The 19155-nt window shown below is 33.5% G+C and overlaps 1 protein-coding gene across 4 annotated transcripts; it reads right to left on the bottom strand.

The window, feature by feature from the left end:
- Window positions 1-2: 2 nt before the first annotated feature.
- Window positions 3-17618, bottom strand: LOC145329958 (DIS3-like exonuclease 2). Of its 4 annotated transcripts, none has more exons than XM_080174451.1 (28): window positions 17414-17618; window positions 16332-16513; window positions 15529-15606; window positions 14399-14486; window positions 13801-13990; window positions 13383-13430; window positions 12841-12984; window positions 12335-12431; window positions 11838-12159; window positions 11544-11647; window positions 11074-11271; window positions 10568-10703; window positions 10236-10300; window positions 9775-9896; window positions 9337-9521; window positions 8750-8876; window positions 8276-8351; window positions 7672-7762; window positions 7185-7294; window positions 6796-6909; window positions 6397-6482; window positions 5873-5975; window positions 3171-3339; window positions 2749-2813; window positions 2232-2311; window positions 1190-1487; window positions 510-801; window positions 3-217 (listed from the first exon to the last, which is right to left on the bottom strand). In XM_080174451.1, exons 1-26 carry the CDS (start codon window positions 17468-17470, stop codon window positions 1342-1344), a joined length of 3183 nt encoding a protein of 1060 aa, XP_080030577.1. In that variant the 5' UTR covers window positions 17471-17618; the 3' UTR covers window positions 3-217; window positions 510-801; window positions 1190-1341. The 4 variants fall into 4 exon arrangements, with proteins under 4 accessions (XP_080030577.1, XP_080030576.1, XP_080030578.1 ...); XM_080174450.1 differs by having other exon boundaries at window positions 1204-1487; XM_080174452.1 differs by having other exon boundaries at window positions 510-798; window positions 1204-1487.
- Window positions 17619-19155: the final 1537 nt, after the last annotated feature.

The raw sequence follows: 19155 nt of genomic DNA, 5'->3' as shown, positions 1-19155 counted from the left end.
AATCTGAAAAAATTCCGATCAAATTAAGAACTAGATACAAAAATTTATTAAGAATAAGATAAAAATTGATTATTAATCCAGGAAGGGAAGGGATATTATAAGGACCCAAACATTAATAAAGATAAAGGGTTTAATGGGTGTTTAATTTATCGTCCATCGTACCTATCCTGGTATTAATATATTATTTATTTATCTAAATAACAAAATGATATGTGTACTGTATAAATATGAGTAAATGAGATATTTCATTTTTTTACAGTTCTAATTTATAACTAGAATTTTGATGAGCTCAGGGAATAGTGAAGTTAAATAATTTTATATCATATTAGAATATTCAAAAAATTTAAATTATGAAATACTGAAATTTAATCACAATTAAAAAAAAACACAAAAAATGGTAAATTATAAAAAAACGTTAAATTACAAGTTTTCCATTAGATTTAATTATGAGCATATCTTTTGAAATTATTGCTAAAGAAATATCAAAAAGTCAATTATAGAACATTTACTTCATATATCACATAGGGGGATGAATCAAAATCATATGTAAGCTTTTCTTTTTTATTAAAAAATAAGAATTTTGGTAACATTTCATCACGAAAAAAAGGTATTACATCAAAGTTAATTAATTCAACAAATCTTAAAGTTTAAACCTTTAATTTAACAAGAATGCCTAGGTAGGTAGTTTTTCTAAAGAAAAATTCTGAAAGGCAGATTTAAAATTACAAAATTTTGCCTTGCTAACAATACCTACATTTTCTGACTATGTGAAGGGGTATCATATTAATAAATTTGGATCTACTGCAGTTCACAGTAAAATATTGCTGGTAAGCAATATTTCCAAAAATTTATGAATTTTAAAGGCTGCTAGCTGCCAAACGGCTGAACGTACAGATTATGCCCGCACACTGTTTTAAGCAGCATAAGAAGGCCTACAAATAATCTGGAATAGCCAAGATCCAATTATGCACAGAGAAAGCTTCACTGAAGAAAAAACGCGTAAAATAGGTCTTTTTCGCGCATTTCTCTGCACTGCGAGATAATTATGCATTATTGATTTATGGCTATTCCAGATTATTTGTAGGCCTTCTTATGCTGCTTAAAACAGTGTGCGGGCATGATCTGTACGTTCAGTCGTATGGCAGCTAGCAGCCTTTAAAATTCATAGAATTTTGGAAATATTGCTTACCAGCAATATTTTACCGTGAACTGCAGTAGATCCATAAATTTAACTAGGTATTAATGTTTATTATTTTTCATATTTAATTATTGCTAACACTATTGAAGGAATAAATCTGTTTTTGAATGTTAAAAGGTCGAGCAAATGCATAATAAAAGAAATCAATCTAAGGTTATAACTTCATCTTCTTGGTTTGTGTTTGGAGGGGGTATGATAGCCATGAATTCAAATGGCTTCTCTCCCTTCACAAGGTTGACTGTAAGTGTGGAAAAGCTTGATAGAGTTTGCTTTCGTCCATTCTTCCATACTAAAAATAAGGAGTTGTGTTATTTGTTAAAAGATTTATTAACTCTAGATGATCGATCATATACTAATAACTTATAAGGAAATTCAAAAGGAGGAGTCACATCATATTATCATCTTTATGTAACTGACTTAATCTATAATACAAAGTAAAATGATGTCTGTCCGTCCGTCTGTCTGTCTGTCTGTCTGTCCGTCTGTCTGTTCGTCTGTCTGTCCGTCTGTCCGTCCCTTAAGATCTCGGTAACCACTGAACCGATAGGATTCTACTCTTCAGGTAATATACCTACTGGTCCTGTGGTGGTTTTAGGCTATTTTCTTGGGGGGTGGGACACCCTTAACCCCCCAAAAAACAAAAAAATCCCCCCCTAATTTTTTTTTGCTGAAGATTTCCTTGGTCCTTTTACGAATTTCGCCAAAAAATTTTATTGATCACCTCTTGGGTCAAAGCCCCTAGAGGCTAGGGGCGAAGCCGCTAGTTTATGATATATAGCAAAACTGCCTCTTTGAAAAAAAATGTGTACACTACATAATAATGTGGTCAGATTGTTACGACACTATTTTAAAATAGGTCTACTCAAAACATTAAAATGTTTATCACAAAACTTGAGAATAAGACTTGTTTAATTTGTTTTAGTTTTATTTTCATTAAGGAAATTCCAGTTTCATTGTCAGAAAATTTACCTCATAACGCGAGACCTACACAAGTGAATTAGAGAGAAGCTTTGCGTCAAAAAACTAAACTGACCTAAATCCATGAAGCCCACGGCGTTAGTCCTTCTGGTTCTAAATGATTTGATGTCCAATTTATCTGTGTACACTCTCCTATTCGCAAACATGTGGTTATACAATTTTGGAATTTATTGTTCTTGTTCTGTACTTATGAGATGACCACCACAATATAGGTTGCTATCCACTACATTGTTGTTGTGATAAATAAAAAATTCTTATGCGATGAAATACAACCAATATTTGCAATATAGTGACTTGAAGAGAAGAGATCATGATGGGAGATAAATGGAAATCTAAATGGAAATCTAAGTACTGTTGTGATATTAAAGTAAAAGAATAGAGGGGAGGGGAACAGGGCTTAGATAACTGTATATTCACATTTATTGTTGTGATGAATTAAGAATGTACTTTAGTTGTGAAGACTAAAGTATACTCTATGAAAAGGGCATCTCGGGGAAGGTTGCGTGATTATATAATGACAAATTGCGACATAATTTTTTAACCAAGTAGAACATATTGTATAAACATTCCTAGTGATTCCAAGATCCACTAATAAGATATCCAGCGCATGGTCTAGTACTTTCATCACACTACCTCGCTAAAAAAACATATGTATATCATCATGAATATGAATAAAAATGACTTAAATCTAAGACCAAGTGCAATAACATAGAAGCAGAAGTGAAAAATAAAAGACTAAGGTGGCTATCTAAGCCTGGAAAAAAATAGAGGTTTATAATTCTAGCTTCTAATTTTCAGGGGATATACCATTTATTGAAACACCTTATCTAAAATTTATATTCATTTTTGACAAAACGTTGTTACTGCTAATTGTTTGGGGAATTCCCTTTCCTTTTTTTCAATTGTCGGACGTCTGACATAACAGAGGTTATAACGCAGCATAGGAACGGTTTAGGACAACTATTTCACAAATTCAACAAATGTATTAAAGAACCTGTTCTATTGTTCCACATTCAGCAATGAATAGACCCAGGAAGAGCAGAGAACTGGTTTCACTAGCCTGCTTAGCCGCCAGCCGCTTGTCGTTGCTGTGGGAGCACAGCTGCTGTGTAATTGTTTTATCCCAATGTGGAACCTTTCCGCGCACTGCATAGTCGAGTAACCTAACAATAAGGATAATTATGTCCATTAGTAGTGCAGATTTAACAAGCTGACAATAAATCTGGAGAAAAGAAACAATAGATAAATATAAAAGAAGAGTTTAAAAAAGGTATCAGTAAATCAAATATTTTAAAATTAGCCTATTTTTAGAGCTAAATAGTTACTAGAAAGAATATAATTTTAGAAACAATTTATTAAATTAGGCATTCTACTTCCCGCAGATAGATATGACCAGGGCGACCACTCCAAAACCAAAAAAATATAGTATTTTTATAGTATATTTTTTTTCTTCATATAGTATATATAGTATATTTTTTTTACTCATATAGTATGATATAGTATTGGACTATGAATTATTTAGTAACACATAGTATATACATCATCAATAATAGCTCAAAGCAAAGTTGTTATCAAAGCAATTTCACATAGGGGGTGGGGGGGGGGGGAGATTTTGCCACTTTTGCTTACTCTGTGATTATTAGGCTAGTTATAAATGTGAGACTATAGGTTATTTGGGATAAAAGATACTTTTTTGTAGTATTTCACATATATTTTATCATTTTTTGGATAGGTCTTCAGGCTCAGGTCTTGCAAATGAAAGGTGGTTTCTAGACAGGTAAAGAAATTTTAATTTTTGTTTGAATAGTAAGAGATGAACTTATTAAGCAAAATATGCATCTTTTTGGATATTATGAACATAGAAGAAAATTTTTAAGAATAAACAAAATATGCATCTTTTAGAATGTTATTAACATACCTAAAGAAAAAAATTTAAATCGGCCTCAAAATTCTGGTCCTGCAGGCCTCCAGATCCACTCTGAACAGGTAAAAAATCAAATTTCTTATTTAAAGAGTTAGAGGTCAACTTATAAAACAGAATATGCTATCTATGAAAATTTATTAAGAAAAAATGACAATCGACCTCCAGGTTCAGGTGCTGCAGGCCTCCAGAAGGACTCTGGACAGGTAAAAATAAAAATTTCTTATTTATAGAGTTAGAGGTTAGTTTATAAAACACCATAAGCATCTTTTTTCGACGTTATTTACATATCTGAAGAAAAATATACAATTGCCCTCCAGGCTCAGGTGCTGCAGGCAGGCCTCCATGTAGACTCTGTCCAGAGAAGACCTGGAGGCCTACAGGAACTGAATTTGAGGGTCAATTTAAATTTTTTCCTCAGATTTGTTAATAAGAGGTGGGGAAGTTTTGACACATTTGGGTAAACAGTGAATATAGGCTTTATCTTTGGACTGAGAGGATAGGCTATTAAAGATAAAATCATTCTTATATGATGAATTTTCCCAAGTTTTTAAGATTTTTTGGATAGGCCTCCAGGTTAAGGAGCTGTAGGCCTCCAAGTGTTCTCTGGACAGGTAAAAATAAGAATTCAAATATTTTTTTTTAAGAGATAGAGGTCAACTTATAAATGCATCTTTTTTCTTCAAATATGTAAATAACATTTAAAAAGATGCATATTTTGTTTTTAAGTTGACCTCTAAATCTTTTTATAATTTTTTCTTTCTTTAATGTTTACCTGCGGCTCCTAAAAATGGAGGTTTGCAGCTCCTAAAGCTGGAGGCCTATCCAAAAAATCTTAAAACTTGGGAAAATTCATCATATAAGAATGATTTTATCTTTTATAACCTATCCCCTGAGTCCAAAGATAAAGCCTATTTTCACTGTTTACGCAAATGTGTCAATTCCCCCCCTCTTGTTCTTTTTTTACAGAGAACAAGGACATGTAATCATTTTTCTCGTATTCATTCGAATCCGGTTGGTAAGAACTGGTTCTCATCCATACGAAAAAAAAATATGTATAGCATCGTATTACATCCAGCTTTCTACGAATATAAAAATGTACAATCGTAAGATTAAAACCAGTTTTTTTAGCCTGTGCCTTCGGCTAAAATAAGAAATTTGATTTTTTACTTGTCAGGAGATGACCTGGAGGCTGGTAGGATCAGAATTTGAAGGCCGATTTAATTTTTTTATCTTTAGGTATGTTAATAACATCCTAAAAGATGCATATTTTGTTTAATAAGTTGATCTCTAAATCTTTAAACAAAAATGGAAAACCTCCCCCCCCCCCTTTTAAGTTAATTCTATGATAAAAAAAACTGATATTGAAATCATAATCACAAACATTTGCTCCATCTCTTTCTTACTGTAGAGCTTTATGCATTTTTGTCGTATCACAGTAGCTTTTAAAAGGTTATTTTAGGTTAAGTAAGATAAAGGTTAATGATTTCCCCGCAGGGGTTAGAAATAGGAGAAAACCTACTGTGAAAATAAGACAAAACGCTCCTTGAGATGCATTGTCACAAAACTGACAATATCCGTTTTTTTGTAAATTTAAATGTAATATTATATAGTATATATAGTAAAGTTTGGTCAAATAAAGGTATTATTATATAGTATATATAGTAATTTTTGGTCATATAGTATGATATAGTATCCAAACTCATCCTATATAGTATAAATAGTATATATAGTATGCAGTGGTCGCCCTGGATATCTAATTAAATCTGGATTACCTGTGTACCAAGATATCCGGGTATCTTCTAATGGGGGATGTGAAATGTGTGTAGTACGGAACATTCAGGGCAAAATGCGAATACATACTGGGCGCCAACATACCTATCACAAAATTAGAGTACATAATATTACTGGGCGCCAACATACCTATCACAAAATTAGAGTATATAATATTACTAGGCGCCAACATACCTATCACAAATTTAGAGTACATAATATTACTGGGCGCAAACATTCCTATCACAAAATTAGAGTATATTCTATTACTGGGCGCAAACACACCTATCACAAAATTAGTGTATAAACTATTACTGGGCGCTAACATACCTATTACAAAATTAGAGTAAATTCTATTCCATGACACCGACAAAATTATCACAAAATAGAGCATTCTGGACACCCAGGCTAACAAAATAAAATAAATTGACATGCTCATTAAAAAATTCAAGTTAGATATGTTTTTATAAAATTTTAGAACGGGCCATAACTGAACTTCATCATATTCGATGGACATCAAATTTACCTGTACAAAAGTATTTAGCAAGTTCCATACACTTGAGCAGATTAGCACGGATAACTTTAGCCAGTTCTGGTACTTCAACTTCATACCTGACAAAAGTTATTTTTATATGTGAAGCTACATTTTAACTTTGAAAAATTTAAAACTTTTTGACCTACCGCCAATTATTCTAAATTAATATGTTTCATGATAGATTTGTGTATTTAATATTTTCTCAGGAGTTTTAAAAGTTTTCATTTTGAGACATGACGTAAAATAAACACTTTCCAGTTTGTAGTGGTGATAAATTATACTCCAGTTTCTCAAGTTCGGTTAATATTATAGCCCAAAAATTCATGGCTATAAATTTACACAGCATCTTATCCTGCCACCCCTGCCTACAGGGTTGGAATTACTACTTACTTTTCTAGGCACTTGTGTAGTTCTGGAGCAGAGCTGTACTGAATCTGGATATTCTGAGCATTCAACGCTGCCAAGGTAGTCTTCATCACATTGTCCTTCGGCGGGGGATGTCGCCTAAGAAAAGGACAATCTTGTAAAGGGTAATATTGAAGGTAAAAATAAAACACACCGAAAATAAAATATTAAATAACCCCAGAATTATATAGTTGTTGGCTTCATTCTAATACAGGGGTGAATATTCTGCATTACATTCTTAGGAAGACATATGAGTGTATTTTTAGTAAAACAAAGTACAAATTTAGACTTGTTTCAAATAATTTGAATGAGGAATACGGCGGGATATTCCGCACCCCCCCCCCCCCTCCCTTTAATGTGAATCCCCAAATTACCTTAAAACGGCCAGATCTGGGAAGATGGTGTATATCTTCCTGGCCACAGCCATGTTGGCCAGTAACATGAACTCCTCTATCAGCTTGTTACTATGCTTGTGCTCATACACCTGTAAAAAACAACATGTGCTAAATATGCAGGGATTAGAAAATGGACGATAAATAAATGGAGGTACATACCATTACCCAATGATGAATATTGAAAAACAAAATTAACACTTATGTAGAATAAAACTATTGGTTGAACCAATGAACACTCAGCTTTTTGAAGGAACCAATCAAATTTTATAAAAGTACACCCAAAGTTTGTAAGCTAAAGAATAGAAAACCGTGATTATAACTTAGGGTAGGTACAAGTGTAATTAACACTTCAATGGTCTTAGAAATTGTGTATCTCTAAACAACTATTTAAATGAATTTTACATTGCGGCAGTAGGAACCTTTTTTAACATATTTCAAAATTGTACGAAAACTAAAAATATTTTACCTTAAAAGAGTAAGGCATGCCATCTGAGTTAAGTTCAAATGCCAATTTTGGTTGAGATATTTTCAGATAACCGTTACTCTCTCTTTTTGATCTAAATACCAGAGAAATTGAATTCATAAGTAGCGCGATAATAACAGATATGAAAGTTTAGTAAAATACAACAAAATGGGAAAATATCCTTATACAAAAGTATTAGAATGTCTGTGCGTCTGTCTGTCTATACCGAATAATCTCAATAATCGCTAAACCGATATGATTGTCCTATACCTACAGTATAAATTCTCGAGGTCTTGTGAAGCTGTATATCTATTTTGTGGGAGGGTACCTACCGCCACCATACCGAGAGAAATAACCCCAAAACATTTCTTGAACTAAAAATAAAAGTGAAAGGGTGGTCGACTTCCAATGATGTTACACAAAATTACCCCTTTCTGTAGATTAAAATTATTGGTTGAAACGTTTGAACACTCAACTTAAAGAAACAACCAATCAAAATTCACTGAAGTCCCTAAAGTTGTTAAGCCAACGAATAAGAAAACTTTGGGGACTTGTGTAATAAACAGTACATTGTCCCCTCTCTTTCAATATCAATAGGAATGTGTACCTAAGAACGAGGGCAAGTTTCTGAAGCATATTTACTCTCTCGGCAATTATTTCTTGGTTGAAAGGTTCCTGGATGTCTAAATACATATAAAATATTATTTATTTGTAACTAATCATTTTTCCTTAATCGATTTTTAAAAGAATTTAACATGTAAGGACATAACCCATAATTAAGAATTTATTATTACTTGGATCTAACACCATGTACTCTAATATTAATATAAATAATCTTATTATTTTTTTTCCAAGTATGGCTAACGAACCGATGAATATCCGGTAGATTAGAACCGGTTCTCTGCCATATCAAAAAATTATGAATTTAATAACCAGAGCCTTCGGCCCATCGAGGCTATAAAACTGGTTTTAATCTTATAATTGTTCATTTTATTATCGATCCGCAGAAGCTGTCTATATTACGATGCGATAAATAACTATTCTAATAGGCATCCTTGCTGTATAATTATGACTATCAAACCTGGAATTATTCCATCCTCCCATGATTTCCTGTCTGGTTCATCTATCATCATTTGAGCATGGTCATATGATAACTTGACACAGCTTCGTATCACAGTTCTTCCAAACCATTCGGATAGGATTTTACCCTAAACAAATTTCATAAATCTTTTTTATAATTCTTGTAATTTTGAAAGGATATTAGCCTAAAACAAAAAAAAAATATCTATAAGATAAATATTAATAGCTAAAAGCCAGACCTATTTCTTCTTTAGAACATATGCCTATATTTACTGGTTTGTTTATTTAACAGAGATAAACAAATATTTACTCTTCATCATAGCCATTAGAAAACATCATTAAATTAATTTTTTATTAAAAGTAAGGGATATAACAGGGGACGATAAATTGTTTAAAACTCCAAAATTACCTCTTCCATAGATTAGGTATTATCATTGGTTGGAAAGTTTATATTTAAGCAAACGAAAAACAGAATGTGAACTTAAATTACCATTTTAATTTACAGTCCAATGTCCACTCCACCCCTGCAAAAATCTAAACCTAATTATTACTGAAATTTTAAGAGACTTTATAAAAACAAAATATCACCTCTTGGTCTATAGTCCACTCTACACTGTAGGACAGTCTGTCCACCCCTGGGTTCAGGGAGCACAGGTTTTCACAGAGGGGCCGGGGCAGCATGGGTATCACCCTCTGGGCCAGGTACGTAGAGGTGGTCCGCTCCGAGGCAGTTAGGTCCAAGGAGGTGTCCTCACGTACAAAGTAGGAGACATCTAAAATAAATGTCGTTACTACACAAATTGTTTTTCTTTAAAGAATAAATCTCCAAATCCGTCCCGACACTATTACTGTGTTTTTTGTGTATATGATAAAGCTGTAAATAACTTTGTTTTTAATTAGATAGCTGCTCCACTTTCTGCATCATACTTTTTAGTTACAAAAAAATGTCATGCTAGGTTTCAAATCGATAAGATGATTATAAAATGCCAAAAATTGTAAGAAAAGATATGCTTTTGATAAATAAACCTGCAATATGAACTCCCACAGTATATACTCCATCATCATTGAGAGTGATAGACAAAGCATCGTCCAGATCTCTGGCAGTTTTAGGATCAATGGTAAATACACACCCAGACCGAAAATCTCTGAATTTTAGTCCTTTATAATTTCTATAAAAAAAACCTGGCAATGTAAGTAAATTAAAAATAAGGGGTAGGGCAGTTTTTTTATGCTTAACCCTTGCGGGGGGAGGGGCTAACTATGCGGGGCTACCCCTACTACTCAATATAACCTCATACCTAGAGTGAACCACACATAAACAACCCTCTCTTTATTTTCAATTTATTAATATGACTCTCTTAGTCTATAGGTAATAGAACAAAGCAACATTACTTATCATAGGGTTTTAAATACTTAGGGTACTATCGCGAATGCCGTGTTATCTGTTCATTGATAAATTCAATATAAATAAGAAAGAAAAATTCCTGCGTAATTTTATTTCTTCAGGCGGTATACTCCAAGTCTCATGGTTGGGGGGTAAATCAGCTAACACCTGAAATCCAAAAATATTTTTCACTTCTAGAAATACATTGTAAACAAAGGGCTCTTTCTTTACCTTTACTCCAATAACTTAACCTTGGAGAGCATAAAGAATGCCTACAGCTTTTTAAAAAAGTTTGTTCGTGGTCCATATACAATATAAGGAAAACTGCATAAAAATTTTCTAATTGTCTTCCCCAATTTTTATTTGTGAAATTCTATAAATTATAACAAATAATCATTAGGGAGAAAGAAAGGATTGTCGATTAATAATCCCTACCTCTGGTGAGAACTCCTGGAAGTCGATGTTAAGATCATAAAGAATGGCATCTGTCCTAGCATTGATATCATCCGTATCACCCAGGCTCTTAATCAAAGATCCACCAGCCTTTCCAGGAGACTCCCAGCTTTCAACTCTAAACAAAACATGAGTTAACTGGGTTGTTAGCAAGGAGAGAGGTGGCAATGTGTTATAAAAAAAAACTGGTATCCAAAGTTAAACAACCACATTATGTTATTCGTTGGTTCAAAACTTTTTATTGACTTTAAGTTTTAATTTTAGTTACAAAATAGTGTCAAAACTTTTTTACCATATAATTTTATTATACAGAAGGGGTAACTTAGTTTATCCAGTTTTCTACGAATATTAAAATGTACAATCATATAATTAAAACCATATTTTTTACCCGTGATATTGGCATCTCGGGGCTGAAAAACTGGTTTTAATACTTATACATTTTTTATCCGAGCAAAGCTGTTTATATACGATGCAATAAATAACTATACCTGGCCAGAAACAAGGTATTACTAAACTCTTGCCATTTCTGAAGAAACATGTCAGGACATTGTTCCATGGGTATGTTCAGCCGCGGAATCCGCGAGTCTGTGGGAGAGAACAGAGCGCACCGCGGGTTGCGGTCAGCGTGTGGCCGCAGGGTGCCAACCGCGCAGCGGTTGTGCTTGAACTCTACAATATTCACCACCCTAATAAAGATATGTTTAAAAAGCATGAGATTTTTTAGAGAATAGTAAAACATGACAGACTAATCAAAAATGATGTACTAAAGCAGCGCAGCAACAATATTTTTTTTTAAATATATAAAATTCGTATCACCTTTTTGACCTCAGCCACTTCAACCCCACCAATTATCCTTAAACCTGCCATGGACAGATACTAAAATTCCCTAGAAGTTGAAGAACGAGATCTATTTAATACGAATTGAATCAAATAACATGAGCAAGTAATTTAATTTAACCTGCCGCAACGCTGTAGAAACTGATCAGCCAGTGGGTGCTGGATCACATCCCCCAACTTAAATTCAACTTTTGGAATCTTGGCTGGCTTGCTACCTCTGTTGGCCTAGGTATTACATATTATTGGTAAAGACATTAAAACAATTAGACTGGATATAATTAAATGAAACAGTACAAGTTTTAATGTCATTAGGACAGCTCTCAAATGTCGTTTAAAGCATCGATCTAAGTTTTCAGTTGTGGGCGGACAGTCACCCAACAAAAATGAAGGAAAGCTTCTCACTAAAAAAATTTACCTGGAAGATCACAGATTCATTGGCGGATTTCTTCTTTTCCTTCTTTACCGCATTTTTTCTATTTGAATTGGCGACATCGCCGGTTGTGACAACAGTTTCAACAATAATATCATCATTAGTATCACAGCTTGGTGTAGCATCACAGACTTTTTCATCCACAGATTTATCATCAATGGTAAATACACCTATTTTATCATCAATGCCACTTTGATCAGTTTTTTCAACTGTGGAAGATTCATTGGCATTTTGGGGAGGACAATTTTCTATAGCTGCAACATGTTCAGCAAGCTTCTCACCAGGATTAAGGCCAAGAGCTGACATTCTAGAAAATAAATGAATTGGTAATAACTGAGAAAACCAAAAAAACTACTTCAAATTAAATTTCATTAGTTTTAGCCACAAAAGCCTTGAAAACATGAAGTAAAACGGCATGATATACCTGTAGAACAGACAGAAAATATAGAGTAATTTTGCTGTATTAAAAAAACAGTTCTTACTTGACTACACTTTGTTCAACGGCAGTGATAAGATCATCACTCACGTCGCTCTCATAATCCTCGGTAGAATCTAATGATTCAAGCTCATCAGGGGCAACTAGATAATAATATTTTGTTAATCACGCAGCAACTCTTTAACTATTAACCAGGGGGGTAGACCATTACTAACATAATATTATGTAGAACTATAGAATTAAAAGGATCAAGTATATTATGAGAAGCCAGATAAAACCTTTTTTTAAGTAAAGCTACTTTATAACTAGGTATAGTCTGTCTTACTCTGAACTTAAGACTCGACTGGCTATCTTACACTTGTAACCCAACTTTTACTTCCATAGATATAAAAATTTAAGGAAAATTAAATCTTACATTATACAATCCATATAACTTTTTCATAAGTTGAACCAAATAAAAAGTTTACAAATCCATCCACCACAAAGACATAAACCCAATTGTAGATATGTCGATTAGATGTGAGGCAAAAACACACATTTTTATATATTTACCTATGGTTACAGCTTGCTTATTTTTTGTTTTCTTTGGCTTGACAGTGACATCCTTGTTTATCTGAACTTGCTGAAGAATATCATTAGCCAAGTGATCCACATTGATGTCACTAACATCCCATGGCGTGTTTGAGACGCTTACCTACATTTTTGTTGCATTTCAGGACAAACTATCATTTGAAATATGGATCTTATTGGAATGATGGTAGGTTGTATCATTTCTGATAATTTAAAATAGTGATTGAAATTAATTGAATGGATTTAAAACCTACCTTCAAATTGGCATAAAAATATCTCCAAATAAAGTTAATAAAAAGCAGAATATGCGGGAAAACTGACGCACAACTCAGTACCTTTTAGAGAAGATTTTACGTTAGAGACTCAAACAAAAATTTAAGTAGGTACCCAGTGAAGATTATTTTATCTTTCATTCGCTGCTCATTAAAACCTTAAGAAACCTTTTATAACTAATTAAAATACAGACGAACAGACAGTTCCTAGGTATAACGTAGCTGCGCTATCATCAAGTTTTGTCCGTTCCTTGGCCAATTTAGATCCAAACATTGGAGCATTCGCCACAGGATTTTCATCTTAAAACACAAGGATAACGAAATAAGTAAATAGGCATAAAAAGGTAGTGCTATGGCAATGAAAAATATTTTTTCTTAATTTATTACTCAAAATGAAATAGTTGAAATGAAATAGAACTCCCGTATTTGTAGGAGGGGAGGGTATAGGGTAAAGGTGGTAGAAGGGGGAAATCTTTAATTTAAACCGCTGTGTGTTTCAATTTATTAGAGAACATAAAATCTGGTGTAAGATCCAAATAATAATACATCCATTACTTGTGGCCCAACCACTTTTACCTTGCAACAGTGATAAATAAAAAATATTTTTATAGAGTCCTAAAATCTCAATCAATTTTAAATTTGCCGATTTACTTAAAAAGTTATCCCCTGCCTTCCACAAGACTTGAATCATTAATTTCATCATCAAGTACAATTACTGAGTTATCTATTTGGGCAGTGGAAGAATTAGGATTATCTTTGATATCTGATTCATCTATGATGTTTTCTTGTTTAAGATTGAAAACAGCACTTTTGTGGAGGATTTTGTAATCATCTTCACTGCCATTAGTTTCCAAGTAGTCCTAAGAATAAAATAATATAGATCTTTAGAATAGCTACTTAATAATTCATAATGTTGTCGGTTTTAATTTAAGTGCCTAGTCGAGCACAGAAGCCACACCACTATCCCCCTATTTTGAAGTAAATTGAAAAAAGGGGTGGGGGAAGGGAGTCTGTATTATACTGTATAGTCTCAACTGTAGCAGGTCGGTCATGTCGAAAAAAATCTACCCCTACCTCTTGCTATATTTTAAAAATAAGGAAGGGGATGGGGCTCTGTTCTCTAAAGAACCAAAGTTTCTGACTAACAGGTACATACATTCTCTCAGCTACAATTATGACTACACGTAATAGAGGTGCAAGATCCCACTAACCGATACTGTATTTCCTATGTGAGAAAGTGTTTAGGGGGATTTCAAAGTTAAACTTACCTGAATACAATCATGAAGTATATTCCATTTATCTGGTGGGTCTACCTCAACTATCACGAGATCTCCATTCAAAGCTCGGTTTCGATCCCTATTAAGAGTGAAGTCATTAAACTATTTAATTTTCAATCACGGCTACGAAAGCGATTGAGACCAGTTTGAAACCGTGGAGAAAACGTATATTTTGTAATTTTTCCTTTCCGAATTCATGGACAATTGTCCATAAAACCATAATAGAAGTAATGATATCGATCCTACTATTTCTTTTTTAAAAGCGAAGCTTTTCTATAATTAGGGTCGGTCCGTCCGTCCGTCCGTACGTCCGTCCGTCCGTCACGGATAGCTTTTTTCGTTAATTTAGACATGTTAGAATTGTCCTATCGATTTCAAATTTTGCATGGTGATTCCTTTAGTAGTTAGGTACGATTTAGAAAGCGTAGCAACTCTATAATCATTACCAAAATGTCCGTACGTCCATTTTAAACATGTTGATTTTTTTACTTTTTTAAATAGCTTTTTTCGATAATTTAGGCATGTTAGAATTGTCCTATCGATTTCAATTTTTGCATGGTGATTCCTGTAATAGTTAGGTACGAGTTAGAAAGCGTAGCAACTCTATAATCATTACCAGAATGTCCGTACGTTCATTTTAAACATGTTGATTTTTTTTACATTTTTAACAACAAATTTGTATGTGACCTAATTATCCGATTGGTCTGATTTTTGGTATACTGATTCCTAGGACAACAAAGTACAATATTATAAGCGAAGCAACTCTATAATCAAGTCCTAAAAATGTAAGTATGTCCATAATCATTATCCTGTATCAAGCAGTTTTTCAACAAATTTACTTACAAATTTGCTTTGACTCTTATACATTCGCATTCTGATTATTCAGTTCTGATATTATACAAGTGTTAATGTCCGTTTGTCCTACCTTTTCAGTGCTTCGCTTTTATGGATGTTGTCATCCTTGTTTAAAGATAAAACAGTAAGTAGTTTTTGAAGTGTAAAATTATTTGGCCAAGCGTCCAAAGACAAACCTAAAATGCAGATTTTGTCATGTAAAAACAAAAAATATGGCTGAGATTCGAACCCATACCTGCGGACGCGTAATAGGAAAAACTACAAACCTGACTCCTTTGATATAAATATCAGAAGAACCGTCGGGGGTACAGATAAATGCGTCCTCATAGCTTTTAGGGTTTATCCTTAATAATAGTGTAACTTTAGAATATATTATACTAGCGGCTGCGTCCTTAGCACCTAGGGGCTCTGTATTCAAAAGTGTAACAGGGGGGGGGGGGGGGATAGCTTAGAACCATTACAAAAATTAAATCTAAAAATAAAATAGCCTAAATCCATCCCAGACCATTTGTGAGGATTACCTAAAATGAAGAACTCAATCGGATCAGTAGTTATCCAAAACCTTTATACTTTGTATCATTGGATAAATAGCGCAACTACACTATTTGTAAGTTCAATGGACGAATTGTCAATAAAAACCCAATCCTTTGACATTTGTCTATAAATCATAATTGTGGATTAATCTCAAGAGTCCATGAATAAAGGATAAATAAAGTAGGACACTTGCCATACTTATTAAGGCAGCTACGAGTAGTAATTAGGCTATGGTTTGAAAAGTGTAACTAAAAACTTGTGATGGGATCTAAACTTTAAAGGGATAAGACAAAATAGAGATAATTTTTGTTTTAACAAAATTAAAATCATTGGTGGAAAAGTTTGATATATAGATTAGATATATTATATTATTAGATTAGATATATTATATTAGATTAAAAAATATCCAAATTTAGAGATCGTGTTTTAAAACTTTGGAGACCAGTATCATGTACAGTCCATTTTCCCCTCCCTCCCCAATCTAGAGTCCTTTGGTGACTGACATCCCAAATAAATTACACTTTTGATTGCCTACCTGAGAGTGGCCTGAATGAGAGACCCGGGGCCAACATGTTGGGTGGCCAATCCACGTGCAACTATCATATTCACAGGCATGTAGGGCTCGAACTGGCGATTGTTGCTCCAAGTGTTTTGATTTCCTTTAGGCTTGTTGGGGGTGGCTCTAGGTGTTCGTTTAACGCCCCCAGGAGTTCGCTCCTTTTCAAACGGATAAGGGACATTTAAATAGCTGGCTAAAGTGTGAAAAAAGTTTCAAAATGTATCTTACATATAAAAGTAGTTTAATAAAGCATCATCAGCAACTTAAACTTAAACGCAAACTTTCATGGTATAATTTTAAATATTTAGCAGGGGGATGATGTGATGATTTTTATTTAATCATCAAATACTGTGATAAATGTTATTCTTCTGCCTTTTATAGCATTCAAGGATATTTTTGTCGTGAGCTTTTAAATTACTTTAAACTCTACAATTCATTTGATACTTTTTAGAGAAAACAAGCTTCTCAGTTTTATCCATATAAAATTTGAAATTTTCCAAAAGGGGACTATCCACGAACGAGAGCAAGTGATTCTAAGCACCTTCCAGCATTGATCCATGGTATTTTTAGTGAATATACTAGGTTTATGTTTAATAGGTATTTGGTTTATCGACTAAAAAGTTAGGTTTCACCATGGTTTTATATGAAAAAAAACTTTGAAATGTTAAACATAATTTGGTGCAATATCATCAAATGTTTTGATGAGTTCAAACTGTTGTTTAAAAGCTTAATGCAAAAGTATATTATTTTGATTAAAAATGTAAAGTTATTTAAAAAAAGGGTTGGTAACTTGTGATATTGTAAACAATTTAATTAATGTTCTTTTGCAATAGACAGCATTTGATGCTTTTCTGTCGTGTTATTTTATTTTGTCCTTTGAACAACAAAGCGTTTGTTGATATTGCATCAAATTATGCTTAACATTTCAAAGTTTTTACAACCTAGTATATTCAATTCACTAAAAAAATACTATGGATCAATGCTGATTGCTGGAAGGTGCTTAGAACTCATGTTCGTGGATAGTTCCCTTTTGACACTTAAATATCCTTATTCTTTGCCTTATTGGGTGTATTATTACTCCCTCCGGATGTGGACTGGGCGTTTTTGTCTTCCATACTTTTAGATTTAGGCTTTTTAGACAACTTTTCTTTGTTGGAAGGAGTAGTTGAGGCCTTTTTCTCGTTGTCAAAGCTTTTCGCCTTCTTTTTGTTCTTTTCTTTTGGTGTTTTGCTCTATTTTTTTTATCACATGATAATTTTTATTAAATTCAAGTAAGCGGCTTTGCCCAAAGCCATAAGGGACACTTTAAAAAAAGATCGCTTTTAATGAAACAGAAAAATGAAGGGATGGATTGAACTATTTTACGCAGAACTAGAAAAGCAAAGAAACCTGCTCACTCAAGGCCTTAAGAAAATTTCGTTATACAAAGGGGGGGGGGGGCTTAATGACATTTATTCGTAATCCGTGAGCAAAATGGTCTAAATATTTAGCTAGACCCTTCAAACTTGGTATATAAGCCTAGTCCTATAGGTATTACATCTAAATGGCAAAAAAATCCAAAAAATTTTATTTTAAGGTTAGGTTAGGTAAGAAAAACCCTGCGGAAATGGGGTTTTTAGGCTTTTTTTGGTCTATTTTGATGTGGAAACTTACCTTAAATTGTTTTTTCTTAGGGTTTTAACTAAAATACGCTGTATCTATTCATATGGACTTTATTTAAGATGATTCAGCAAGTCGGGGACCGACTCTAGGGGGCTAGGTGGGTGGCCCGCAGGGGTTAAGTGCCTTATTCCCAATACATATGTTGTGATACATCTAATTATAGGTTTTTTAGGTCTAGGAACTCAAATTCAGAGCTAATATAAGCATTAGATAAATCTGAAGCTAGTCCCATCGGGCTAGGTTGGTGGCCCGCAGGGGTTAAGTTCATTTTATCCAATATATATCTTGTTATATATCTAAATATAGGTTTTTTAGGTCAAGAAACTCAAATTCTGAGCGAAAATTAACATTAGACTAACCTGAAGCTAACCCCCCCGGGCTAGGTTGGTTTTCTGCAGGGCTTAAGAGCATTTACATAACCTAACCTATAAACTTACTTATAATTTTACATGTTTTTTCTTGAATAAACTTTGTCTATTAATGAGGACTTTATTTAAGATAATCCAGCAAGTCAGGAACCGACCCCAGCGGGTTAGGTTGGTGGCCTGCAGGGGTTAAGTGCATTTTTCCCAATATATATGTTGTGATACATCTAATTATAAGTTTTTTTAGGTCAGTTAACTCAAATTTAGAGCTAGAATTAGCATAAGACTAATCTGAATTTAGCCCCAGCGGGCTAGGTCGGTGGCCCGCAGGGGTTAAATGCATTATTTTCCAATATATATCTTGTTATATATCAAAATATAGGTTTTTAAGGTCAAGAAACTCAAATTCAGAGCTAAAATAAGCAATAGTTTTACCTGAAGCTAACCCCCGCGGGCTAGGTAGATCTTCTGCAGGGCTTAAGTGCATTTTACCTAACCTAACCTAGAAACTTACTTATTTTTTGGTTTTTTCCTTGAATGAACTGTGTCTATGAATGAGGACATTATTTTAGATGATCCAGCAAGTTGGGAACATCCTTGGGTCAGCCTCCTGTATCAAGAATCTTTTAAATGATGGCTTTAGGACTGAACACTGTGTATCTAAGTAAAACCTAGCCTGCCTGGGTCAGCCCCCGACTTGCTAGATCATCTTAAATAATGTTCTCATGTACAGTTTATTCAATTAAAAAATCTTCAAAAAAGTAAGATTCTAG

Source organism: Acartia tonsa, chromosome 10 (assembly GCF_053477335.1).
Source record: "Acartia tonsa isolate MP-2025a chromosome 10, ASM5347733v1, whole genome shotgun sequence".
In the NCBI taxonomy this organism is placed as follows: domain Eukaryota; kingdom Metazoa; phylum Arthropoda; class Copepoda; order Calanoida; family Acartiidae; genus Acartia; species Acartia tonsa.
The sequence above is the reverse complement of the archived record's forward strand: the minus strand, read 5'-3'. Positions and strand labels throughout refer to the sequence as shown.

Excerpts from the sequence above, each read along its gene's own strand:
- LOC145329958 (XM_080174449.1), bottom strand. The coding sequence starts at position 17,470 with ATGGAAGACAAAAACGCCCAGTCCACATCCGGAGGGAGTAATAATACA. Across the intron at positions 10,301-10,567 it reads TCCAGGAGTTCTCACCAGAG|GTGTTAGCTGATTTACCCCC; the intron begins GTAGGGATTATT and ends TTTGGATTTCAG. Across the intron at positions 2,312-2,748 it reads TTAGTGGATCTTGGAATCAC|TAGGAGAGTGTACACAGATA; the intron begins TAGGAATGTTTA and ends CATGTTTGCGAA.